At 42.7% G+C, this 26,799-nt stretch overlaps 1 protein-coding gene across 1 annotated transcript in view; it reads right to left on the bottom strand.

Moving 5' to 3' along the window:
- LOC129819075 (potassium/sodium hyperpolarization-activated cyclic nucleotide-gated channel 1-like) overlaps positions 1-26,799 on the bottom strand; it is a 182,025-nt gene that overhangs the window by 38,191 nt on the left and 117,035 nt on the right. The window contains exons 5-6 of the mRNA XM_055875613.1: positions 17,842-17,988; positions 4,049-4,289 (exon numbers count right to left, since the gene is read on the bottom strand). Coding sequence (XP_055731588.1) covers positions 4,049-4,289; positions 17,842-17,988 — 388 coding nt within the window. The remainder of the gene's footprint in view (positions 1-4,048; positions 4,290-17,841; positions 17,989-26,799) is intronic.

Here is a 26,799-nt window from a genome sequence, read left to right as displayed (position 1 = left end):
TACGATCTTTGACCCATGTGCAGTTGCAAACTGTAGTCTGGCTTTTTAATGGCGGATTTGGAGCAGTGGCTTCTTCCTTGCTGAGCGGACTTTCAGGTTATGTCAATAAAGGACTCATTTTACTGTGGAAATAGATATTTTTGTACACCAAAGTTCATTCATTTCTAGGAGACAGAACGTGTCTCCTTCCTGAGCGGTATGACGACTGCGTGGTCCCATAGTGTTTATACTTGCGTACTATTGTTTGTACAGAAGAACATGGTACCTTCAGGCGTTTGGAAATTCCTCCCAAGGATGAACCAGACTTGTGGAGGTCTACAATTTTCTTGGCTGATTTATTTAGATTTTCCAATTATGCCAAGCAAAGAGGCACTGAGTTTGAAGGTAGGCCTTGAAATACATCCACAGGTACACCTCAAATTCACTCAAATTATGTCAATTAGCCTATCAGAAGTTTCTAATGCTATGACTTAATTTTCTGGAATTTTCCAAGCTGTTTAAAGGCAAAGTCAATTTAGTGTATGTAAACTTCTGACCCACTTGAATTGTGATACAGTGAATTATAAGTGAAATAATCTGCCTGTAAACAATTGTTGGAAAAATTACTTGTGTCATGCACAAAGTAGATATCATAACCAGCTTGCAAAAACTATATTTTGTTAACAAGAAATTTGTGGAGTGGTTGAACAACTAGTTTTAATGACTCCAGCCTAAGTGTATGTAAACTTCCGACTTCAACTGTATGTCATAACAGCTGACATAACTTGCCATAATATGGTCATAAAACTGTTATGACATATGTGTTATTTTATGGCTGGTTATTACACCTACATAATAGTGTCAAACATTTATTCAAATTCGTTTTTTCCCTGCCAAGAAGTTTCCTTTCATTTGAAAGTTTATTTCTTAAATCATTTGTTTTGTTGTAATGAATTCTTTAGTCATGTTTTTTTCACAATTCTTTCATCACAGAAAATACACTTTATGACACTGTCATGAAGCATTATGACCATCCTCTGTCACTTTACTTAGACTAAGAAAATACACTTCAAGACACTGTCAAGAAGCATTATGACCATCAAAGTCATATATGCCAGACAGGCCTATCAGATACATGCCCATCTTGTCCTCCTCCTGAAATCTGCTCCTGCATTCATCCCAGTTATCAGCAACAGAGCATTGGGGTAGGTGTATGTCTGACATCAATGTGTGCGCAATTACAATGATAATTTAACAAGGTAAATTTCAAAAGATTTTATATATCATAAACATACTGTTAACACGTAGGCTATGGTGTAATGGAATGTGTTGTCTTGTGTGGTAGGCTTTGAGGGTTTTGATACTTATGTATATGTCACAACAGGTCTAAATAAGTGTCATGAAAGTGTTATGACCATATTATCATAGGTTATGACAAGTTATGTCAGTGGTTATGAAATATTATGACATGTTTATGAATGTGCCATAATTTGTTATAATGCTGGGTGTCAAGTAAAGTGTTACCGTTTATCTACAATAAAGAAAATGTACAAAACCTTCTTTAGCCTCCCCTGTGCTTACTACCAGTTGAGTAAAGGAACACAAAACATTGACTCAAAGGGAAGCGCCAAATGGTAAATATTGTTATGTCACTCAAAAATAAAATAGTTATAGTAATAGTAATAAAATAGTTAGCCTGCTTCTCTCTTTTTTGCACAACAAGGAGCCACCCCAGAACATTTGGCAATGTAAACAACTGCCTTTTAACCTGTTGGGGATGGGGGCGCTGTTTAGACTATTTATGCTAATGTGGCTAATTTTTTAAACGGCTTCCCACAAAATCCTTGATCGTACAATATGCATATTATTATTATTATTGGATAGAAAACAGTCTATAGTTTCTATAGGAGTTGAAATTTTGTCTCTAAGTGGAACAGAGCCCATTCTACAGCAATTTCCCTGACATGGAGTCAGATTTGAGAAACGTTGGCCACTTTTCTGAAGTCATTTAAACGGGCACTGTCGTTGCTATGACTATACGGACACTTCTTACGTCTTCCCCTGGATGCCTTTACGTGATGACGATTCCAACGGGCTCGATTGCTCGTTCACAGGCCCTACAAATGAAAAAAACCTTTAGCTAGCAAGTCTTTTCTTGCTGCGTAACGCGCGTGGAAGACACCGACCCTCTCCTGTTCCAAGCGTTAGTTTAGCCTGTTATATTTCTCCGGTCATCTTTTCACTCGTTATAGGAGTTACAAACATCACAAAGTAGTTAATTTAAAGCGTTTTATAGCAATTTATATCCGTTTAGTGCGATTTTGGGACATTTATTTTTGCAACGATGTGAAAAGTTGGGAACGCTTTTCAGTTCATCCCGAACGTAGTTGACATTTCCACATGGCAAGAGGACAGCTTTCCACCAAAAGACGATTTCTCCCAAGAAAGGATCCTTTGCCCAAGATACTGATGGAAGAACAGCTCAAGGTAGGACATTTTTATTATGATAAATCGTGTTTCTGTCGAAACATTTTAGTGGCTTAGGACGCCATGTTTTTTGACGTAGCTTCGCTTGGCGCAAACTGTATTGAAAAGTAAGGATAAATTAAAAAATGTAATAACGCAATTGTATTAAGAATTAAATTGTCTATCAATCCCTGTCCACCCTATATTTTTTAGTCACGTTTATGAGTATTTATGTATAAGAGTAGATCACTGTCTAAGTGGCGCAAGGACGTTTTCTTTACCAGCTTGTCTACATTTCACATTGTCTAACCATGATTTTGGTGGCTAAATATAAACATTTTCGATCAAACTGTATATGCATGTTGTAATGTGATGTTACAGGAGTGTCATCGGAAGAATTCTGAGAAGGTTAGTGAAAAAATTAATATCTTTTGGCGATGTTGACTTTTATCGCTCACTTTGGCTAGAATCAATGCTGGGCTGCTAATTGCTATGTGCTAAGCTAATATAACGATTTATTGTGTTTTCGCTGTAAGACACTTAGAAAATCTGAAATATTGTCTGTATTCACAGGATCTGTGTCTTTCGATTCGTGTATGCTGTGTATTTTTACGAAATGTTTGATGATTAGTAGTTAGGTAAACACGTTGCTCATTGTAATTATTCTAGTCCATTTGTGATGGTGGGTGCAATTGTAAACTATGCCATATACCTGAAATATGCACTTTTTTCTAACAAAACCTATCCCATACCATAAATATGTTATCAGACTGTCATCTAATGAGTTTTTTTGTTGGTTAGGGGCTATAAATATCTTAGTTTAGCCGAATTGGTGATGGCTACTGGTGTTGGTGGACAAATAAAAGATGGTGGATTATGCTAATGTGTTTTTAGGTAATAGATGTACATCTTTACATATTGTGTCTTCCCTGTAAAACATTTTAAAAATCGGAAATGTTGACTGGATTCATAAGATCTGTGTCTTTCATTAGCTGTATTGGACTTTAATGTGTGAAAGTTAAATATTTTAAAAAAATATTTTTTTTGAATTTCGCGGCACTGGTTTTTCAGTGGGGGGGGGGGGGGGTGTGCCGCTAGCGCCACGCTGATCCTAGACAGGTTAAATGGAGATTTTGATGAAAAAATATTTGATGATTTGTATAACGCTCTAGCGGGATGGGTGAATTACTCCCTCAATTACGCAGAAGGAACATTCCCTGTTGGCTGCTGCTACAGACCCCAATGCAGAGCAGACAGACATGCAACCTTTTTTTGTCCTCTGGGTGATCTGAGCCCTGATCCCTGGCTTGGCCTGTCCTCTCTTCATCCCCCTCAACCCCGCCTTCCACCACCCCATCCAGATGAAGGTTATGTAATATGAGAAGCTAACTCCCGTCCCAAAATGTTTTATCTGCAGTGATGGGACTTGACAAACATCAAAGCAAAGGCAAAAGAGGATTTGAGTGGATGGAGTGAGTCTGAGTACGCCTACACAGTGGTCCTTGACACAGTTCCCTGTTTCCGTATTATAGCTTGGTGTCTGTCTAAGCGAAAATTGGTACCTTAGAAAAAATGCAGGATGCCTTTTGTTTTCTCTACGTACCTCCAAAGTAGGAGCCGTCAGTCAGCTTCATCTCTTTGTTGAGCTTGGTGATAACCCTGGCCACACCATGTTGGATGAAGTACATCTTCTTGCCCACGGTGCCCTCTCTGATGATGTAATCGTTGGGTTGGAACACCTCGAACTTCAGCTTGCTCAACATGCCCGTCACGAAGTTGGGGTCTGCGTTGGCGAACAGTGGCATGGTAGCCACAAGCTTTCGGCAGTTGAAGTTCACAATTTCCTAAAAAAAAAGAAAATATAGTTTTTGGTACTTAAACAATTGTATGACTATAACAAAAGGGAATAAGAGTGGTGATAGCAGTCAACCCTGACGTGTCCCTCTATTATAATTCATGAATAATTTGTTTATTAGATTTTAGACTGATGAATAATCCAGGAAAGCAATGTCTTTTTGTGAGTTCTCCAATTTCCCTTTTCTGTTGGTTAAATAAAACACAATAACAAATGGTATTATTTTAATGTGAGTTCATCCAAATTCCACAGGTAATCTCAGATTACATATGTTCTCTCTATTTGATTGAATGTATGATAGTTACGTCTATAAGATCCGCTTTTAATATCTCTGAGCCACTTTTCATCACTCTTTGGGGAACTTATTGTCTATCAAATACGATGATCATTGCCTCAGTAGAGACCAGTCATTCTGGTCTCCTCAGACACAACCAGCTTTATGTATGGGGTCATTCAGGGGTGGTTAATAAAATGCTCTGTTTCCATGTTTTACCTTGGTATATGTTCAAGGTATAAGGGAAAAAAAGGTTCTGTGGAAAATAGTCAGGAACTATTGTCTGATGATGATGAGTTTGACCTCAGTGAAAGCCAGTCATCTTTCTCGTCTCTTCAGACACATCAACCCTCAGATATTGTTGGAGATTGTTTCCTGTATTGGGATGTTTACTTACTAGCACCTCCCATACCCACCTCTCCAGTCCCCTCTACTCCTATGTCTCCGTCTCTGTAGCTTCACTGTGCCATTCAGATTTTTTACGGAGTAGCACCTCGACCCTCCGCTCCTCAGTCTGCCATGCAGAGAGACAAACTGATAGAGCCTGGCCTTCACTGCTCCACTAACCCCTTACTCACTTCGTGTGAGGGATGATGACTCTCCAATGGGAGCATCCAGGCCAAAGTGACATCAGCCAATCTCCTGTCTGGCTGGGCTTGATGCTGTTAGCTCAGTACCTAGACAACAGTAGCAGTGGGCCAGCCAAAGCCTTGGGTTCTGACCTCAATCATGTACAATGAATCATGACTAAGATACCCAGTATTCAGCCCGGCCTGGTCAGGCCCGACTCCAGTGGGGAAACAATCTTTAGACTTTATCCATTTAAAGCAGTAAACTTGTCACATGGCAGCGGTGCCTGGCAGTATAAATAGCTAAATAACAAAATGACGGCCGGCCAGCTCCAGAAATTCTGGAGATAAATCATGAACTGTTTTCTCACATTACGGAGAGCGTCATCATCACCCACCCACACCCTTTTTCTGCCATGATTAAGCTGGTTATCTCTGTCATGCACTGAACTGTACATTTTACATTCACATCATTTAGTAGACGCTCTTATCCAGAGCAATTTACAGTAGTGAGTGCATACATTTTCATACGGGTCACCTATTGGAATCCAACTCACAAGCCTGGCGTAACAAGCGCCTTGCTCTGCCAACTGAGCCACACGGGACCCCTGTACCATCCTCTGCTATGCTGGTATGGGGTGAAATATGTGGTCCTGTCCAGTTCAGTGCTCTGTGGATCTGTCTTATTTTGGTTATTCTGGGCTAGACGGAGATATCTGGGCTGTGCTTTACTATGCTATATAGACCTATGCTTGTGCTCTACTGTGTATGTGCTATCCTGTTCTTTACTGTGTACAAATGTCTGATCTTAATTTGACCCCTTTCGTTGCAGGAGGAAAATAATCCTGCAGCAGGAGAAAAATAATCCTGCAGCAGGAGAATTTGAATGAATATGGAATATTTAGAATCACTGCCAGGGGGCAGCTGGAAGCAGTGTTTGTAGGCTATACAATAACTTAGACTGCCGGTTCACTGGGCGTCAGTTCAAGTAGCCTATGTAGGCTATGTGCATGCTACAGCGCAGCGCATCTTGTATGGATTCTTACGTGGATTATAATAAATTGACATATTTGTCGAGGGTAGATGTATTTTTCATGAGAGAAAATCCATTATTTAAGATCATTTGTTTTATCATATGTTAAAGGCAAGCAATATAGAATAAATGACTGACTACCTCAATGCCTATGTGGCCCAGCGGTTATAGCCGCTGACCCCGGCACACATATGCCAGAGTCTGAGTTGTTTTGAATCCGGCCCAGTCTCCTTTACATTTTTTGAGTAACTATTACTTTTCTAGTTACTCTCTGAAATCAAATCAAATCAAATCAAATTTATTAGTCACATACACATGGTTAGCAGATGTTAATGCGAGTGTAGCGAAATGCTTGTGCTTCTGGTTCCGACAATGCAGTAATAACAACAAGTAATCTAACCTAACAATTCCGCAACTACTAATATGTACATAAAGATATATGAATGAGTGATGGTACAGACGGCATAGGCAAGGTGCAGTAGATACCTGCAGGTATATACCTATGAGATGAGTACTGTAGGGTATGTAAACATAAAGTGGCATAGTTTAAAGTGGCTAGTGGTACATGTATTACATAAAGATGGCAAGATGCAGTAGATGATATAGAGTACAGTATATACATATACATAAGAGATGTGTAATGTAGGGTATGTAAACATTATATTAGGTGGCATTGTTTAAAGTGGCTGGTGGTACATTTTTACATAATTTCCATCAATTCCCATTTTTTAAGGTGGCTGGAGCTGAGTCAGTTTGTTGGCAGCGGCCGCTAAATGTTAGTGGTGGCTGTTTAACAGTCTGATGGCCTTGAGATAGAAGCTGTTTTTCAGTCTCTCGGTCCCTGCTTGGATGCACCTGTACTGACCTCGCCTTCTGGATGATAGCGGGGTGAACAGGTAGTGGCTTGGGTGGTTGTTGTCCTTGATGATCTTTATGGCCTTCCTGTGACATCGGGTGGTGTAGGTGTCCTGGAGGGCAGGTAGTTTGCCCCGGGTGATGCGTTCTGCCGACCTCACTACCCTCTGGAGAGCCTTACGGTTGTGTGCGGAGCAGTTGCCGTACCAGGCGGTGATACAGCCCGACAGGATGCTCTCGATTGTGCATCTGTAGAAGTTTGTGAGTGCTTTTGGTGACAAGCCGAATTTCTTCAGCCTCCTGAGGTTGAAGAGGCGCTGCTGCTCTGTGGGCTGTATTAACGTTTTACACCATTACATTTTACCAAACCACTTCAGTTTTTATTTATTTATTTATTTTACCGTTATTTTACCAGGTAAGTTGACTGAGAACACGTTCTCATTTGCAGCAACGACCTGGGGAATAGTTACAGGGGAGAGGAGGGGGATGAATGAGCCAATTGTAAACTGGGGATTATTAGGTGACTATGATGGTTTGAGGGCCAGATTGGGAATTTAGCCAGGACACCGGGGTTAACACCCCTACTCTTACGATAAGTGCCATGGGATCTTTAATGACCTCAGAGAGTCAGGACACCCGTTTAACGTCCCATCCGAAAGACGGCACCCTACACAGGGCAGTGTCTGCACTGGCATTGGGATATTTTATTAGACCAGAGGAAAGAGTGCCTCCTACTGGCCCTCCAACACCACTTCCAGCAGCATCTGGTCTCCCATCCAAGGACTGACCAGGACCAACCCTGCTTAGCTTCAGAAGCAAGCCAGCAGTGGTATGCAGGGTGGTATGCATACATTACATACGCTCAATAAAGCTTATTTCTCTCAAATAATCTGCACAAATTTGTTTATATCCCTGTTAACGAGCATTTCTCCTTTGCCAAGATAATCCATTCACCTGACAGGTGTGGCATCTCAAGAAGCAGGTTAAACATTATGATCCTTACCCAGGTGCACCTTGTGCTGGGGACAATAAAAGGCCACTTTAAAATGTACAGTTTCGTTATACAACACAATGCGACAGATGTTTTGAGGAAGTGGGCAATTGGCATGCTGACTGCAGGAATGTCCACCAGAGCTATTGCCAGATAATTTAATGTTCATTTCTCTACCATAATCTCCCTCCAATGTCGTTTTAGAGAATTTGGCAGTACATCCAACCGGCATCACAACCGCAGACCACGTGTACAAAATACAAGCCCAGGACCTCCATAGCCGGCTTCTTCACCTGTGGGATCATCTGAAGGGGGGTGCTGAGGAGTATTTCTGTCTGTAATAAAGCTTTTTTTGGGGGGAAAAACAAATTCTGATTGGCTGCATTCCTGCTTAGTCATGTGAAATCCATAGATTAGGGCCTAATAAATTTATTTCAATTCACTGATTTCCTTATATGAACTGTAACTCATTAAAATCTTTGAAATTGTTGCATGTTGCGTTTTATATTTTATTTCAGTATATATATTTCTGGAGTAAGATACATATTTCTTAGATATAATTTGGCTGTTGAAATTGTGTTTTGAGGGTGAGTGCACATAAAATGGCTAGGTAGCTAACTAGCTAGCTAGTTACCTTTGGCTAACCTAGAATCTGACAGACAAAGTTGAAACTCCTGTTTTTAAGCTCACCATATGATCTCTGCTTGTTGGCTGATTAATCAGATGTGTCTGGCAATGGCTAACTAGCTATCACATTACGTTGCCACTAGATAAGCTGGCTAAGCTAGTTAGCTAGCTGCAGTGCCAGCCATGTATCTAGCTAACATTAGCTCGATCAACCGGGCAGTCCAGCACAGCATCCTCTCAGTCCATTGCTCTCTATCACTCTCTCTCTCTCTCTGTGTGTGTGTGTCTAAATGTCATTCTGTTTTTATGACTGGGCCTATAAGCACATCTGCCATATAGTACAGTCAGTGTATCAGATCAGTAAGCATTTTGTGCCATATATTAGAAATACCTTTTTTTGTGTGTATTTTTATTTACAGCTTGTGGTGGCACATCAAAGGGGGTCAGCCAAGAAAAGAAAAAAACTTCAAAGTGGAAAGGAGAGGTTTGGAAGAGAAGGAGGATGGAGGATAAATCCTACCTTGGCAGGAAGAAATAGGATTGAGTTGACTATGGCAATTGATATTTGCACTATTACTATTACCTGAATCCCTACCTACCTTGATGTTTAATTCCATGCTAAAACACATTTTACTAAATCAGACTGATTTGCATACTAGCAACATGACTGAAATGATAGTGAAATGTCAATATCGATTGTTGTTTGACTGCTGTTGTGACACTTACCTGACCCTCCTTGAAATTCATTCAGAGTGAAAAATGACACATCACATTAAACTTGAAATTATATTGTGAAACACATTTTCATGAATGCTATAGACATTGTAACATTATTCCAATATCTTGAGTACCATTGACTTTTTTATGATATTGAGCACATTGATAGATATTAAGTCAACTTTGAATAAGACCGTCATTTAAACTGTACAGCCTACAGACTTTGTTTGACGTCAGTCTTCATTGGAGACTACCTGGGCTGGACATCTGCAAGATGGTGCAGACAGACTTAGAGTGCCTTCAGAATGTATTCATACCCCTTGACTTAATCCACAATTTGTTGTGTTACAGCCTGAATTCAAAATGGGTTAGCTAGATGTTTTCACTCACCCTTCTACAAACAATACCCCACAATGTCAAAGTGAAAACATGTTTGTCGAAATGTTTGCAAATGTATTGACAATGAAATACAGATATAGTTCATTTACATACACTACCGTTCAAAAGTTTGGGGTCCCTTAGAAATGTCCTTGTTTTTGAAAGATGTTTTTTTTTTTATTCATAAAAATAACATCAAATTGATCAGAAATACAGTGTAGACATTGTTCATGTTGTAAATGACTGTCACGATCGCTGTCGTTGTGGAAATGACCGGACCAAGGTGCAGCATGGTGAGCGTACATTTCTTTTTATTTATAAATGTCGCCAACAAAACAAAGAATAAGGAAACGACCGTGAAGCTTACTTCGGCTATCATGCCACTAACAGAGAAACTACCCACAAATACAAAAGGAAAAAAGGCTGCCTAAGTATGATTCCCAAACAGAGACAACGATAGACAGCTGTCCCTGATTGAGATCCATACCCGGCCAAACATAGCAACAAAGAACATAGAGTTTCCCACCCGAGTCACACCCTGACCAACCAAACATAGAGAATAAAAAGATCTCTATGGTCAGGGTGTGACAGTACCCCCAAAGGGGGTGCGGACTCCGGCCGCAAACCTGACACTATAGGGGAGGGTCCGGGTGGGCATCTACTTCGGTGCGAGACGCAGACCCTGCTCCACCTCTGGCTCCCCCCACTTTGGTGGTGCCTCCGGTGCGGGGACCCTTGTCGCCGATCCCGGACTGGGGACCCTCGCCGCAGGCCCCGGACTGGGGACCGTCGCCGGGGGCTCCGGACTGGGGACCCTCGCCGGAGGCTCCGGACTGGCGACCGTCGCCGGAGGCTCCGGACTGGAGACCGTCGCCGGAGGCTCCGGACTGGAGACCGTCGCCGGAGGCTCCGGACTGGTGACCGTCGCCGGAGGCTCCGGACTGGAGACCGTCGCCGGAGGCTCCGGACTGGAGACCGTCGCCGGAGGCTCCGGACTGTGACCCGTCGTTGGAGGTTCCGGACTGTGGCCCGTCGTTGGAGGTTCCGGACTGTGGCCCGTCTTTTGGAGGTTCCGGACTGTGGCCCGTCTTTTGGAGGTTCCGGACTGTGGGCGGAAGCTCTGGACTGTGAACCGTCGCCGGAAGCTCTGGACTGGGAACTGTCGCCGGAAGCTCTGGTGTGTGTAGGCGCACTGGAGGTTTGATGTGTGGAACCGGCACCGGTGGCACCGGGCTGATAACACGCACCTCAGGGCGAGTGCGGAGAGGAGGCACAGGACGTACTGGACTGTGGAGGCGTACTGGAGGTCTAGAGTCCAGAGCAGGCACCACTCGTCCTGGCTGGATACCCACTTTGGCCCGGCACGTGCGGAGCGCAGGCACATGATGCACTGGGCTGTGACAGCGCGCCAGAGACACCATGCACAGAGCTGGCGCAGGATGCCCTGGACCGGAGACCAGGAGCACTGTGCTGGCACAATCCGTCCTGGCTGGATGCCCACTCTAGCCCGGCCGATGCGGAGAGCTGGAATATAGTGCACCGGGCAGTGTACGGGCACAGGAGACACCGTGCGCTTCATCGCATAACACGGTGCCTGACCAGTACCACCCTCCCTACCGTGAGCACGGGGAGTTAGCTCCGCCAACCTACCCGTGTGCCACGCCCCAAATTTTTTGGGGAGCGGCCTCCCGGTCTTCCTTGCCAGCCGTGACCCTGTGTAACGCTGATCCACTTTTCTCTCTGCTTCCGCCTTCCTCGCTGCCTCTGCCTCTGCCTGCTTCCACGGCAGGCTCTCGTGTCCTGACATCACCTCCTCCCAGGTCCATGATGTCCTCCACTCTGTCTGCCCCTCCTTACCATGCTGCATGGTCCGCTTGTGGTGGGGAGAATAAAAAGATCTCTACGGTCAGGGCGTGACAATGACTATTGTAGCTGGAAACGGCAGCTTTTTTATAGAATATCTACATAGGCGTACAGAGGCCCATTATCAGCAACCATCACTCCTGTGTTTCAATGGTACGTTGTGTTAGCTAATCCAAGTTTATCATTTTAAAAGGCTAATTGATCATTAGAAAACCCTTTTGCAATTATGTTAGCACAGCTGAAAACTGTTGTTCTGAATAAAGAAGCAATAAAACTGTCCTCCTTTGTTGAGTATCTGGAGCATCAGCATTTGTGGGTTCGATTACAGGCTCAACATGTCTAGAAATAAAGACCTTTCTTCTGAAACTCGTCAGTTTATTCAAGTTCTGAGAAAAGAAGGCTATTCCATTTGAGCAAGAAACTGAAGATCTCGTACAACGCTGTGTACTACTCCATTCACAGAACAGCGCAAACTGGCTCTAACCAGAATAGAAACAGGAGTGGGAGGCCCCGGTGCACACGTGAGCAAGAGGACAAGTACAAAACACCAGTCTCAACGTCAACATTAAAGAGGCGACTCAGGGATAATGGCCTTCTAGTTGGGCTCTAGCTTGCAGACCATAACCGTGGTGGTTGGCTAGGCTAACAGCTAGTTGGCTAAATAGCTAACGTTAGCTGGCTGGCAAGCTTACTGGCTAAGATACAGTGGCAAGACTAAAGTATGTGAACCCTTTGGAATTACCTGGATTTCTACATAAATTGGTCATCAAATTTGATCTGATCTTCATCTAAGTCACAACAATAGACAAACATTGTGTGCTTAAACTAATAACACACAAATTATTGTATTTTTCCTATTGAATACATCATTTAAATATTCACAGTGTCGGTTGGAAAATGTATGTGAACCCCTAGGCTAATGACTTCTCCAAATGCAAATTGGAGTCAGGAGTCAGCTTCCCTGGAGTCCAATCAATGAGACGAGATTGGAGATGTTGGTTGAGGCTGCCTTGCCCTATAAAAAACACTCACAAAATTTGAGTTTGCTATTGACAAGAAGCATTGCTTGATGTGAACCATGCCTCGAACAAAAGAGATCTCAGAAGATTAAGATTAAGAATTGTTGACTTGCATTAAACTGGAAAGGTTTACAAAAGTATCTCTAAAAGCCTTAATGTTCATCAGTCTATGGTAAGACAAATTGTCTACAGTATAAATGGAGAAAGTTCAGCACTGTTGCTGCTCTCCCTAGGAGTGGCCGTCCTGCAAAGATGACTGCAAGAGCACAGTGCAGAATGCGGAATAAGGTTAAGAAGAATCCTAGAGTGTCCCCTAAAGACTTACAGAAATCTCTGGAACATGCTAACATCTATGTTGACGAGTCTATGATACGTAAAACAGTAAACAAAGATGGTGTTCATGGGAGGACACCACGGAAGAAGCCACTGCTGTACCCCAAAAAATTGCTGCACGTCTGAAGTTTGCAAAAGTGCACCTGGATGTTCCACAGTGCTACTGGCCAAATATTCTGTGGACAGATGAATCTACAGTTGTGTTGTTTGAAAGGAACACACAACACTCTGTGTGGAGAAAAAAAAAGGCATAAAACACCAACATCAAAACCTCAGGGAGCATCGTGGTTTGGGGCTGCTTTGCTGCCTCAGGGCCTGGACAGCTTGCTATCATCAACGGAAAAATGAAGTCCCAAGTTTATCAAGACATTTCGCAGGAGAATGTTAGGCTACCTGTCCGCCAATTGAAGGTCAACAGAAGCTGGGTGATGCAACAGGACAATGACCCAAAACGCAGAAGTAAATCAACAACAGAATGGCTTCAACAGAAGAAAATACGCCTTCTGGAGTAGCCCAGTCAGATTCCTGACCTCAACCCGATTTAGATGCTGTGGCATAACCTCAGGAGAGCAGTTCACACCAGACATCCCAAGAATATTGCTGAACTGAAACAGTTTTGTAAAGAGGAATTGTCCAAAATTCCTCCTGACCGCTGTTCAGGTCTGATCCGCAACTACAGAAAACGTTTGGTTGAGATTATTGCTGCCAAAGGATTGTCAACCAGTTATTAAATCCAGGAGTTCACATACTTTTTCCAACCTGCACTGTGAATATTTACACGGTGTGTTCAATAAAGACATGAAAAAGTATAATTGTTTGTGTGTTATTAGTTTAAGCAGATTGTGTTTTTATATTGTTGTGACCTACAGTAGATGAAGTTTAGATCAAATTTTATGACCAATTTAGGCAGAAATCCAGGTATTTCCAAAAGGTTCACATACTTTTTCTTGCTGCAGTAACTGCATTTAGCTAGCATTCTTTGATAGCTGGTTAGATGGCGTTATGTATTTCCAAAACGTTGGTTTACTTTAATGTAGCTGTAAGCTAGGTATTGATAGCAACCGGCTGACACATGCACTCCTAGCATGACTTCGGAATTCTGATCGGTTTTATATAATAACTTGAAAAATGTAAAAGTGAGGTGTGACTGTGCATTGGTACTTTTGATGCGTAAACTAATGCAAATCAATGTTACATGTGCTTACGTTAATGCTACCTACCCATTAAGTAGTTTTCTGACCGGAAACTTTTTTACTCTGACTTGAGTAGTTTGATGGCTAATTTTACTTTTGCTTCAGGAAACTACAATCTAAGTAAAAGTACTTTTACTTAAGTGCAGATTTTCAGTACTCTACCCACCTCTGCAAATTATACATAGCCTAACTATAAAACGGGGATGAGCATCCACTCTGGAGAAAAGTTTACACTTCTACAGAACTAGACCAACATCTGTCAATCAACTGATGGCCGAATCAGTTCAACTCAGCCAGGGAAAGACAAACAGTAGCCTTTTATCGGTTTTCACACCATTCATTATGTGACAATGGCTAGGCTAATGGTAAGCCTACAAATTGTAGCCTATTGGAATATAATCGAATAACAAGGAGCCTATTGCAACCATCGATGGCACTAGATTATCGCCAGCTGATGTTTTGTTAAACCATCAATATGAGTTCAATTCACCCACAAAACTGATTTCAATTGCAACCATTATTGGTCACCTCATTACAGCGCCCTAAAAGATGACATCGGTTTTACCTTAGTCAGAGATCTGTATACTATGACGAGATGTTTAGGTCTGTTTAGGGGTCCATAGAAGTTTAGGTCGGCATTGAAACGCATTGGGATTATTCTGGACAGATTTTGGCGAGAGCGAGCCCTCTTGGTTCGCCTCTTCCTATCTGCCTTAAAGGCACTGAATGGTCAATCCGACATCTGCATTGCCCGTTGAGCATTTATGGTGATACGGCCTCTGCAGAAGTCAGGGCATTCATACTTCTTGCGCTTCGCAGAGTAGCACAGAGCTGTTGTGAAGGAAGTTGTCAAGGGAGTGTGTTTGTGTTTATACCGGACCTCCCGCCCTCACCTACCGTCAACCAATCATGTCAATGCGGAGCTATACGGAGCCTTCTGCATTGTTACACAATTCGAGAGGCGCAAGGCGATGCGGTACAGAGCTTGATTTGGCCTCTGCATGCCTCCAGAGGCTCCGCAATTGCACCGCACCCTCCGACCACATTTTCGGATCAAGCATAAATTGTCCTTTAGTCCTGCTTGCAACCAAAGTTTGAAAATATGTTTGCCCTCTGGTTGGTATTGTCATCAGAACAACTTAGTCATTTTTTAACAGAGTAAGGGCAATGTATCTATTTGACAAGCATTCCATACAATAGAAATAAAATATTTCCTAGTTTACCACAGCAAATCTACTGTGGCAATTTACTCGACACTTTGTATGACTGGAAACTAATATTGGTGTAGCCTACTGTTATTATTATTATGTTATCTGAAACTGTCTGGTACCGTCATTTCTTATCAAGATCAGTGGTCAAATATACCTGGACTGTCCATATAAATCAAGTCAATAGCAGGGATTTAGTTATTTGTGCCAGAAGGCTGTGGGACAGAATCGAACCCACACGGTAGGTCTATATAAGTGCGCTGAAGGCAGCAGCCCTAACAGCTAGACCACCCCAGGCTATGATTGAACACAATTTTGACAGTTCTTTCGTACACTTAGGATACACTTCACACTTGTACACTATATATGCAAAGGTATGTGGACACCCCTTCAAATTAGTGGATTCGGCTATTTCAGCCACACACATTGCTGACAGGTGTATAAAATCTAGCACAAAGCCATGCAATCTCCATAGACAAACATTGGCAGTAGAATGGCCATACTGAAGAGCTCAGTGACTTTCAACATGGCACCGTCATAGGATGGCACCTTTCCAACAAGTCAGTTCGACAAATGTCTTCCCTGCTAGAGTTGCCCCGGTCAACTGTAAGTGCTGTTATTGTGAAATGGAAACGGTTCAGCCGCGAAGTGGTAGGCCACACAAGCTCACAGAACGGGAACCACCAAGTGCTGAAGCATGTAGCATGTAGACATCGTCTGTCCTCAGTTGCAACACTCACTACCGAGTTCCAAACTGCCTCTGTAAGCAACGCCAGCCCAAGAACTGTTCGAACTGTCAGCTTCGTGAAATGGGTTTCCATGACTGAGCAGCCACACATAAGCCTAAGACGACCGTACACAATGCCAAGCGTTGACTGGAGTGGTGTAAACCTCGCCACCATTGGACTCTGGAGCAGTGGAAACGCGTTCTCTGGAGTGATGAATCCTGCTTCACCGTCTGGCAGTCCGAGAACGCTACCTGCCCCAATACATAGTGCGAATTGTAAAGTTTGGTGCACGACCTCACTAATGCTCTTGTGGCTGAATGGAAGCAAGTCCCTGCAGCAATGTGCACCAACATCTAGTGGAATGCCATCCCAGAAGAGTGGAGGATGTTATAGCAGCAACGGGGGGACCAACTCCATATTAATACCCATGATTTTGTTTGTGTACACATACATGTAGTGTATGTCGTAGCCTAGTGGAGACAAATATCTATTTTTTGTTATTAAGCTATATAAAACAACGGTTGTTGATGTGTATCTCAGAATGTTCAGCTTGACATTATAAGTGCAGCAATGCGCACACGGCAGCAGGCTGTTCCAAGATGCAATCAATTAGCTGGAGAACACCATTCACCGTTCTCTAGCAGGCACTTATATGCTGAAAGGCCAGGTGGTTCTAGTGTTAAGACAATATTTACTCCCGAACTTATTTAGGCTTGCCATAACAAAGGCGTTAAACTTATTGACTCGAGACATTTCAGCTTTTCATTTTTAATTAATTTGTAAACATTTCGAAAAGCATAATTCCCCTTTGACATTATGGAGTATTGTGTGTAGGCCAGTGACAGAAAATTCCCAATTCTAATAAATGTTTTATTCAGGCTGTAACACAATAAAATGTGGGAAAAGTAAAGGGTTTTGAATACTTTCTGAAGGCACTGTATATCCACCAGTCCACCTAATCAAACCAGTCTTGTCAGTCTACCCTGACCTAACCAAATAATACTTTTTGCGATAGCATAATAAATGTATTCATTACACTATTAGAATGTTGCAGTCAGAATGACTGCTCATTAGCTTGAAGGGGGGGGGGGGGGTCCCTCGAGGCCCAGCAGTTCTAGTGTTAATGGGCATAAATAAACACTAATCAGATTCAAATATAATCTCACTTTTATGTATCCCACTTCTATGTACAGTATCTCGCTGTATATTGCATTCTTGAGCAACTTAGTGTCTTTATGCCAATAAAAATATCTGTTACGCTGATTAATGTTCAGCTTGTGTTCCACCAGTTGTAGTGATTATTGTTTTGCAGTTTGTCCTTTAAATTTGTTGCAGAGCACATGAGATTAACAAAAAACCTTCTGCAGAGATACTTTCAGCTGAATATTTAATGACGATTCATTCGTTCGTTGACGAAAATTCACCTGGTCATTGTATGATATCTAAAGTATTAATATGTCTTAAATGCATTAAATATATATGAATTAGAGATAAAACCACTCAGCACTCCATGTTTGCTCCATTAGAGATGCTTAGAGATTGTATGAAGAAAATATTGCCTTGTTGCAGAATTAATAACTGTAACAAATGTCCATTCACAAAGCCTTAAGGTTCATCCCAAATGACACCCTATTCCCTATATAGTGCACCATTCTTTACCAGAGTGGCCTAAAGTAGTTCGCTATATAGGGAATAGTGTGCCATTTGGGACAGACACCTCAAATACAACAGACAACAAAGGCATCATTCTCACCTCTTTGAGCGGGTCGTTGAGCTCACTCAGGATATTGTCCTCGTCAAAGATCTTGCCTTGATAGCGATGCTCATAGTAATCATGGATCTTCTGCCGCATGTCTGCAGGTAGCTTGTGGAATGACATGTACTGCTCCACTTGTTTGTACTGTAAAGATGGAGAGAAGAGATCATGCCAATAAACCAGTTGAACCGAAAATAACAGAGAACAAAAGCAGTCACGTTGATTGACGTCTGATGTTATGAGTGGGGATTTCAAAACATTGCACCAAAAGCAATTGGAGGTAAAATAACATTGAAACGTATTAGCGGTGTATTACAGGCAACATGTTGTAAAAGGAAACAAGGACATACACAACACACACGCATGTGCACACACTCGCACGCACCCCCTACACACACGGTGGTATCCAGGGTCATTGCGTATGAAAGTGTAGCCTAAAGGCTCTTCTGAGCGAGGCTTCCACTCCATGCTAAACAATTGTCTCTCTCCTCTCTCTCAATATAGGCTACCCATGATCTCACGTAAACAAGAGAGATCTACTACATCGGGGGTCTCTAATAGGTAGATCACAGCCCACATATGAGTAGCTCGCCGATCAATTCTGAAAGTACATACATTTTTCATCACAACATTTCATAAACATAAAGCTCCGGGCTACTATACAATCAGAGCCACATTGACATTTTCCCACCCCTGGTTGGCCACTATTGGCTTAAAAATCCAGACGTAACACAATATCTGCCAATTAATTTCCAGCAATATTGCCCCTGTCTGTCTGCTTGGTGTGCGTGTTTGTCTATAGCCAGTTAGTGGGGTTAATGATAACCGTATTGTGGGAAGAGTAGACAGACTTTTGCAAACATTTTCTCAATGAAATGTTAACTGCAAAGTAGGCTTACCTGACAGAACTATACGTCATGATTGTTTCTTTCAATTGGGTGGCCATTGTTTTGCAAACTCTGCCATGATGTGTTGCAGCACTAGGCCTAACAGCAGAAACATCACCATACCCACACATTCCTCTCTTAATGGATAATTAAAGGGGAATTCAACACTTTTTCCAGACCTCAAAAATATTCTTCTGATGTTTTTATCTTTATTTAACTAGGCAAGTATGTTAATAACAAATTCTTATTTTCAATGACGGGTTAACTGCCCTGTTCAGGGGCAGAACAACAGATTTTTACCTTGCAGCTTGGGGATTTGATCTCGCAACACTTTCGGTGACTAGTCCAATGCTCTAACCACTAGGCTACCTGCCACCCCATTTAAGCATCGACATGGACTCACTGTTTCTCTATGAATAATTGTACTACTGAGAATAGAAAACGTAAAACAAATCAAAAACTAGGAAAAATAAAACTGAGAAAACACAATTCATTTTATGGGGCCTGTCATGCCAAATACTGTTTATCAAGAATTATTTGACCAGGTATATTGATAGAAGTTCAATATGACACGTTACACAACTCTCTCTTTCCCCTCCTTGCCTCTTTTGACCTCACCCTTTCACAATACCCTCCAACTCACAAGGTAGGCAATACGCTTGACCTCATCTTTACTAGAGGCTGCTCACATGCTAATCTCACTGCAACCCCCCTCCAGGTCTCTGATCACTGCTTTGTTTCCTTTTCTGTCTCCCTCTCCTCCAACCCTAACCACTCAGCCCCTACCCAGATGGTCATGCGCCGTCGCAATCTTCGCTCTTTCTCTACCACTACTCTCTCCTCTTCTATCCAATCATCTCTCCCTTCTGCTAAATTCTTCTCCCTCCTGTTTCTTGATTCTGCCTCTTCGACCCTACTCTCCTCCCTTTCCACATCCTATGACTTGCAATGTCCCCTTTCCTCCCGGCCGGCTCAGCCCTCCCCTCCTGCTCCATGGCTGAGTGCGGCTCATAACGAGCTTACAGAACAGGTCTGCGGGCAACTGAGCAAAAATTTTGGAAAACTAAAGTTCCGGAGGACCTTCCTTTCACTCCCTCCTCTCTACCTTCTCTTCCTCTGTATCCGCTGTTAAAGCCACTTTCTACCACTCTCAATTTCAAGCTTCTGCCTCTAACCCTAGGAAACTATTTTCCAACTCTTTAACCCCCCCTCTGCAGATGACTTTGTCAACCACTTTGAAAAGAAGGTTGATGACATCCACTACTCAATCACTCAGCCTATTGAGGTCACAGGTCTCACTCACAAATAACTACCCTATGCCTTAACCTCTTTCTCCCCTCTCTCTCCAGATGAAATCCTGCAACTAGTGAGGTCTGGCCGACTGACAACCTGCCCGCTTGACCCCATTCCCTCCTCCTTTCTCCAGACCATCTCTAGAGACATTCTCCCATTCCTCACTTCCCTCATCAACTCATCCATGACCACTGGCTGCATCCCCACTGACTTCAAAATGGTCCAAGTCGCTCCCCTTCTCAAGAAACCAACACTTAACTTATCTGACATCAAAAACTATAGACATGTATCCCGTCTTTATTTTCTTTCCAACACACTTGAGCGTGCTGTCTGATCAACTTACTCATTATCTCACTCAGAACGATCTTCTTGACCCTAAACAGTCATGCTTCAAGACGGTTCACGGGGGCTCTCCCCACTGCCAAAGTTGACTCTCTCCTTCTGTTCTCATCCTCCAAGATTTATCTGCTGCCTTCAACACCGTGAACCATCAGGTTCTCCTCTCCACCCTCTCCGGGCTGGGCGTCTCATGCTCTGCACACTCCTGGATTGCATCCTACTGGCAGGCTGCTCCTACCAGGTGATGTGGAGAGGATCTGTCTCTGCACCACGTACTCTCACTACTGGTGTCCCCAAGGGCTCGGTTCTAGGCCCTCTCCTCTTCTCTCTATACATAAAGTCACTCGGCTCCGTCATATCCTCACATGGTCTCTACTATCATTGCTATGCGGATGACACTCAACTACTTTTCTCCTTCCCCCCTTCTGACACCCAGGTGGCGACACGTATCTCTGTGTGCCTGGCAGATATCTCAACTTGTCGGCCCACCACCTCAAGCTCAACCTCGATGGAGCTGTTCTTCCTCCCGGGGAAAGCCTGCCCGCTCAAAGACCTCTCTATCATGGTTGACTACTCTTCAGTGTCACCCACCCAGAGTGTAAAGAACCTTGGCACCCTGTCATTCTCTGCCAACATCAAAGCAGTGACTCGCTCCTGCAGGTTCATGCCCTTCAACATCCGAGTAACACTACCTTACACAGGAAGAGGCGGAGGTCCTAATCCAGGCACTTGAACTCTCCCGTCTGAACTACTGCAACTCGCTATTGGCTGGGCTCCCCGCTTGTGCCACTAATTCTCTGCAACTTAGCAGGAATGCTGCAGCCAGCTTGGTTTTCAACCTTCCCAAGTTCTCTCATGTCATCCCATTCCTCCGCACACTCCTCTTTCTTCCAGTCTAAGTTCGCATCCACTACAAGACCATGTTGCTTACCTATGGAACACTAAGAGGAACTTCCCCTTCCTACTAAGAGGCTATGCTCAAACCCTACACCCCAAGCAGAGCACTCCATTCTGCCAGCTCCAGTCTCTTGGCCCTCCCACCCCTACGGGAGCTGTTGCTCAGCCCAGTCCAAGCTCTTCTCTGTCCTGGCACCCCAATGGTGGAATAAGATTCCCCCTGAAGCTAGGACAGCAGAGTCCCTGCCCATCTTCTAAAAACATCTGAAACCCAGCCTCTTCAAACAGTATCTTAAATATTCCCCCTTCCCTCCCCCCAAAATAAAACAAATAATGCATTTTAACCAGCACTTGACCCTCTCCTCCCTTCTAGCTCTGACTCTACTAATTTATTGAGAAACATTTTTACTGTAATATGTGGATGTCCCACCTAGCTATCTTAAGATGAATGTGCTAACTGTAAGTCACTCTGAATAACAGTGTCTGCTTAATAACTAAAATATAAACATGTAAATGTGACTCACCATTTGGATTCGGTCTTATGTAGCGACATTTTTATTTCTGTTTTTTACATTGGACAAAAGTAGAGACTCAGAGCTACAACATTGTATGTCATACACTGCATTTTAGGAACAATGGGAAGGTAATTATGCTTTGAAAGTTGATTCACTTGTAAACTCACTTTTGAAAAAATTCCATTTTAGTGTTTCGGTGAGAGAGCTCTTCATTGTCTACACCCATTCAGCATCGTTCCCACTCTCTTGAGATTTAGCCCCACCCATCTCGTTTCGTTCTCGTTTCATTCAGAGCGAACACTTGACGCTCTGGCCGATGATTTGTTTACCTCTGGATAACATGAAAATAGCCTAACCAGCTTTGCTGGCAACAATTTCATTATGCTTTTTTGTCGAGGTTTACTGACACCGGCCATATTCAACGGGTGTTGTACACTTTAGCTTAAGACATGTAGCTAGCTACCTAGGGAAACAATGAACCTAGCTAGGTAAACAACATGTTATATCACACACATCATGTCATGTTAGCTAATGAGCCAGCCACCTTACGTTAGCTAGGGTGCCAACCAGCTAATGCTACCGAACAGTACACGTTAGCGTAAGACATGTAGCTAGCTAGCTAGGTAAACAATGAACCTAGCTAGGCAAACAACGTGATAGCACACACATCACGAGCCAGCCAGCTAACATTAAACAACGATGAATAATAACATTATACACGTAGCATTAGCTAGGGAGCCAGCCAGCTAATGTTAACTAGCTATCTAACAGTACACTTTAGCTTGAAATTAAATCACTTTCTGTTTGAAACGTGTAATATCTGAAAATGTAGCTAGCTAGACTATCTTACCCATATACATCATCATGCTTGATAGACTCCTCTCTCTGTCACGGATCCATGCCACAAATGCCCTTAGTTTGACGACGTAATACGGAAACAGGTGTTTCAGCCATCTCCTTAGCTATCATACTCTAATTCCACTGATTTCAAATCTCGATCCTCCAGAAAGTGGAGATCAACACTTATGCAGCTACATAAAAAAAAAATCTGTGTTCGACAGGATCACCAAAACAGGCTGAGCTCAAATAGACAGAAGCCTTCTATTTGGAAGACCAATCTGAACTCTGAACTTGGCATGTCCAGCCCACTCATTATCTTAGCCAATCATGGCTAGTGGTAAGGTTGCTGACTTTTTCTGTGGTTTACCAACAATGCTCGTAATTAACAATTGTATTCGTATTTACAGATGGAAAACAATTTTGTTATTAAGGGACATGAAAGTTCACATGTTCCAGAAGGCATTTCTGCCAAAAAAACACATTTTGATAAAAATGTTTTAAAAACGTTCAAATGGCTCTCTTGTGAAGTAGTGAATTGCGACATACGCCTAGTTTCCTGAAACGGTTCACAAATGAGAACATTAAGCAATTTAATGAATGTACTAAAGACATGCCATGCATAATTCAGACTGTGTCTTGACTGTGGTTGTTGTCATGTCTCAGAGGGTTGGTTGTCATATGGTAGGATATGGGGTCACTAAATATGATCTGGAGCCAGTCTCTCTGCAGGGTGCTGTGCCCTAATGGAGTCATTCAGTTGTCACAACATCCAATCTAGAGTCGATCTCTACAGTAGGAATACTGTTAAAACCTGTTTTAACTGTTTAACACTTGAGTTCCAAATATCTCTAACGATCCCCTCAGCATTAGTTTTTTTATGCGCTAAGTGTTCCAAAATTGTATTGATACGCAAAAGGACAGTTAACCCGTGTTGCCCTCAAATCAAGGCACGCTGCATGCTAATTATCTATAGGCTACAAACTTCTTTCTTCGATGAGAGCCCAAGCAGTGTTTCCCCTGGTCAAGTTGTCAGACATTTGCTCATCTCCAGTCAGAACAGAACCTGCCCAAACTTTTTCTCCCTGGCGCATTTTCCGCCTGGCGCCAACATTGCCTTCATTGTTGTTTTCCTTACTAATACTTACTTCGGACATGTGTGTGTTCCTATTAAAGTTAGTGCCTTATTACATCATCATAACAGTTTCTGTATTCCGTGTTATGTTGTTTCTACTGTAGCACACCGTTTGTAGCTATGCATGGAGCGTAATGTATTCCCTGTGTATTTCCTTATAATCATGGACAAGTGAGGTACTAATTATATAACCTTTATGGTGTGATACTCAATTGTGCTTATGTAGCTAGCTACATTCTTCTATTAGCTAAAACAATGCTAATAGTGTCAGATAAGTATTAGCTTGTGTCGTATCCTTTGAAGCTGCCCCGGCCTTATCATGACCATGGCTTCTGTATTAATTTGGCTTGTTTAGCATAGCTCTGCTCTGCCACCTTTTGGAGCTCTTCAGTTACCATTACCATTACTGTTTCTTATGTAGCTATATCATTGTGGGGATCGCAAAGTAAAAGCCCCCACTAAAATTTTCGACATACTTCTGACTTTTTATTATGTGGGACTTAATACGCATACTTCTTATTTTTCCTCCGCATGTTACTCTTACCCCGTTCAAGCTTTATAATGTGTAGACTGATCTGGATTAGGTTTCTTGCATACAACATTTTGATATCTTTTATACTTTTTAAACTATTAAACTTTTCGCACATCTTCATTCACTTTAATGGGACTTTTTTTCCCAACATTCTAAAGCTCCCCATTGTGACATCATTACTACCAACATTCACTGTAAACAATGTAACTTCGACACATCAGCTACTTTGACCACTTTGAAATCAACTTGTACAAAATGTTAGAGCATATGAAATCTTCCTCTGCAAATCTGAAATAATAACAAAATGATCTGGTACAGATCAAACGTTACAACTGTTTAAGTAACCACATCAGCATTTTCTCTAACTTTTTATAAACAACTGAACTTTTTACCCCTTCCCCAACAAGTTACACAAAAAGTTAGAAGGTAGGACATCTTTTGTATTCTTCTCTGGTATTCAAGTCTGTTCGCAGAACAAAAATATCGCTACGGATCTAATGATACAGCTACAGTATTTTAGTAACTGCATTAACACATTTATCCCCATTTTTTTCCAGACAACTGCCATTTTTACCACTCCCCCAAAAAGTCTGATAAAGAATTAGAGCATATGAAATCTTCCTCTACTTCTCTGCTATTCAAGTCTGTTCGCAGAACAAAAATATCGCTACGGATCTAATGATACAGCTACAGTATTTTAGTAACTGCATTAACACATTTATCCCCATTTTTTTCCAGACAACTGCCATTTTTACCACTCCCCCAAAAAGTCTGATAAAGAATTAGAGCATATGAAATCTTCCTCTACTTCTCTGCTATTCAAATCGGACGTTAGAACAAAAATATATTCTACCAATAAAAAGTCACAGGAGTTTAGAGTGACCAAAAAAACTAGCTAATGTCTCATCATTGAGAAACACAAACGGAGCTGTTGCTATGACTACTCACACAAACTTAGAGGGTGACATCTTGGTCTACTTCTCTGCTATTAAAATCTGGAATCGGAACAGAATTCTTCAACCAATAACAGCTGTTTGTCGGAGTTTGGTGACGAGAAGCAGCTAGATAATGTCAGCTAACAGCTTTCTAATGTCGCATCCTTGTGCAGCTGAAATTGAGCTGTTGCCATGGATACCAATGTATTTCAATGGGGAAAAAAGGGCCATAGACTACAATGGTAAAAAAAAAAGCCTTCACAACCTTCACAAGGACCTTTGCTGTTTTTCTGGGATTGATTTGCACTTTTCGCACCAAAGTACGTTCATCTCTAGGAGACAGAATGCGTTTCCGGATTGGTATGACGGCTGCGTGGTCCCATGGAGTTGATACTTGCGTATTATTGTTTGTACAGATGAACGTGGTACCTTCAGGCGTTTGGAAATTGCTCCCAAGGATGAACCAGACTTGTGGAGGTCTTGGCTCATTTCTTTAGATTTTCCCATGATGTTAAGCAAAGAGGCATTGAGTTTGAAGGTAGGCCTTGAAACACATCCACAGGTACACCTCCAATTGACTCAAATTATGTCTCTTAGCCTATCAGAAGCTTCTAAAGCCATGACATAATTTTCTGGAATTTTCCAAGCTGTTTAAAGGCACAGTCAACTTAGTGTATGTAAACTTATGACCCACTGGAATTGTGATACAGTGAAATAATCTGTGTAAACAATTGCTGGAAAATTACTTGATTCATGCACAAAGTAGATGTCCTAACCGACTTGCCAAAACTATAGTTTGTTAAAAATACATTTGTGGAGTGGTTGTAAAACAAGTTTTAATGACTCCAACCTAAGTGTATGGAAACTTCCGACTTGAACTGTACCTGTTAGGTCGCAGGATGGGGCTTGGGCTGGTGTAATAGTGGGGGTTGGGCCTATTGCTCTACTCACGGCCTGGGCATATGTCCTGCTATCATGCTGAGGTCCTTGCCGCAGGGGCGGGGGGCATGGGGTATGCAGAAGGGGCATAGGTCTGATATGAGGGGCCTATATAGAGTGTGGCCAAGGTTTGCTTGGGGTGGTCTTAGCTGGTTGGGGTGTGGCTGGTGATGTTGTGGTCTTGGTGTAGGTCCTCTTGGCGTGGGTTCTCTCAGTGCAGTTCCTTCAGGAGGGGGTCTTGCAGGTCTGGGAGGGTGTCTCGCTGGTCTCGGCGGGGTGTCCGTTGCTCTGTTGCTCCTGTGTGAGGTGCTGGGGCTACGGTTGAGGGTGACGTCCTTCAGGGTCCTGGCAAAAGTTGGGATGGCTGCCTTGTAGAGGTGGACCTGGTCGTAAAGGCTGTTTAAGTCCAGGGTGGAGTGGTGGGCCAGGTAGACATTAGGTTTTGGGGCACAGTCTCGTGAAATGCTTGCATTCACCTGCTTTATGATGGCAGGGTGAATGTCTTTTCGTGGTAGCAGGGTGGAGATAACCACTTGTGCGTTGGGGAAAGTGGAAGAAGCTTTTTCAATCACTCCCTTGAGTGCTGTGGCCATCTTTTCCTGCTGGGCTCTCAGGTCATTTGTGCCCGTGTCAATTATGATGCGGC

This window comes from Salvelinus fontinalis, chromosome 21 (assembly GCF_029448725.1).
Source record: "Salvelinus fontinalis isolate EN_2023a chromosome 21, ASM2944872v1, whole genome shotgun sequence".
NCBI classification, from domain to species: domain Eukaryota; kingdom Metazoa; phylum Chordata; class Actinopteri; order Salmoniformes; family Salmonidae; genus Salvelinus; species Salvelinus fontinalis.
Note: the sequence above shows the minus strand (reverse complement) of the source record. Positions and strands in the feature narration are given on the sequence as shown.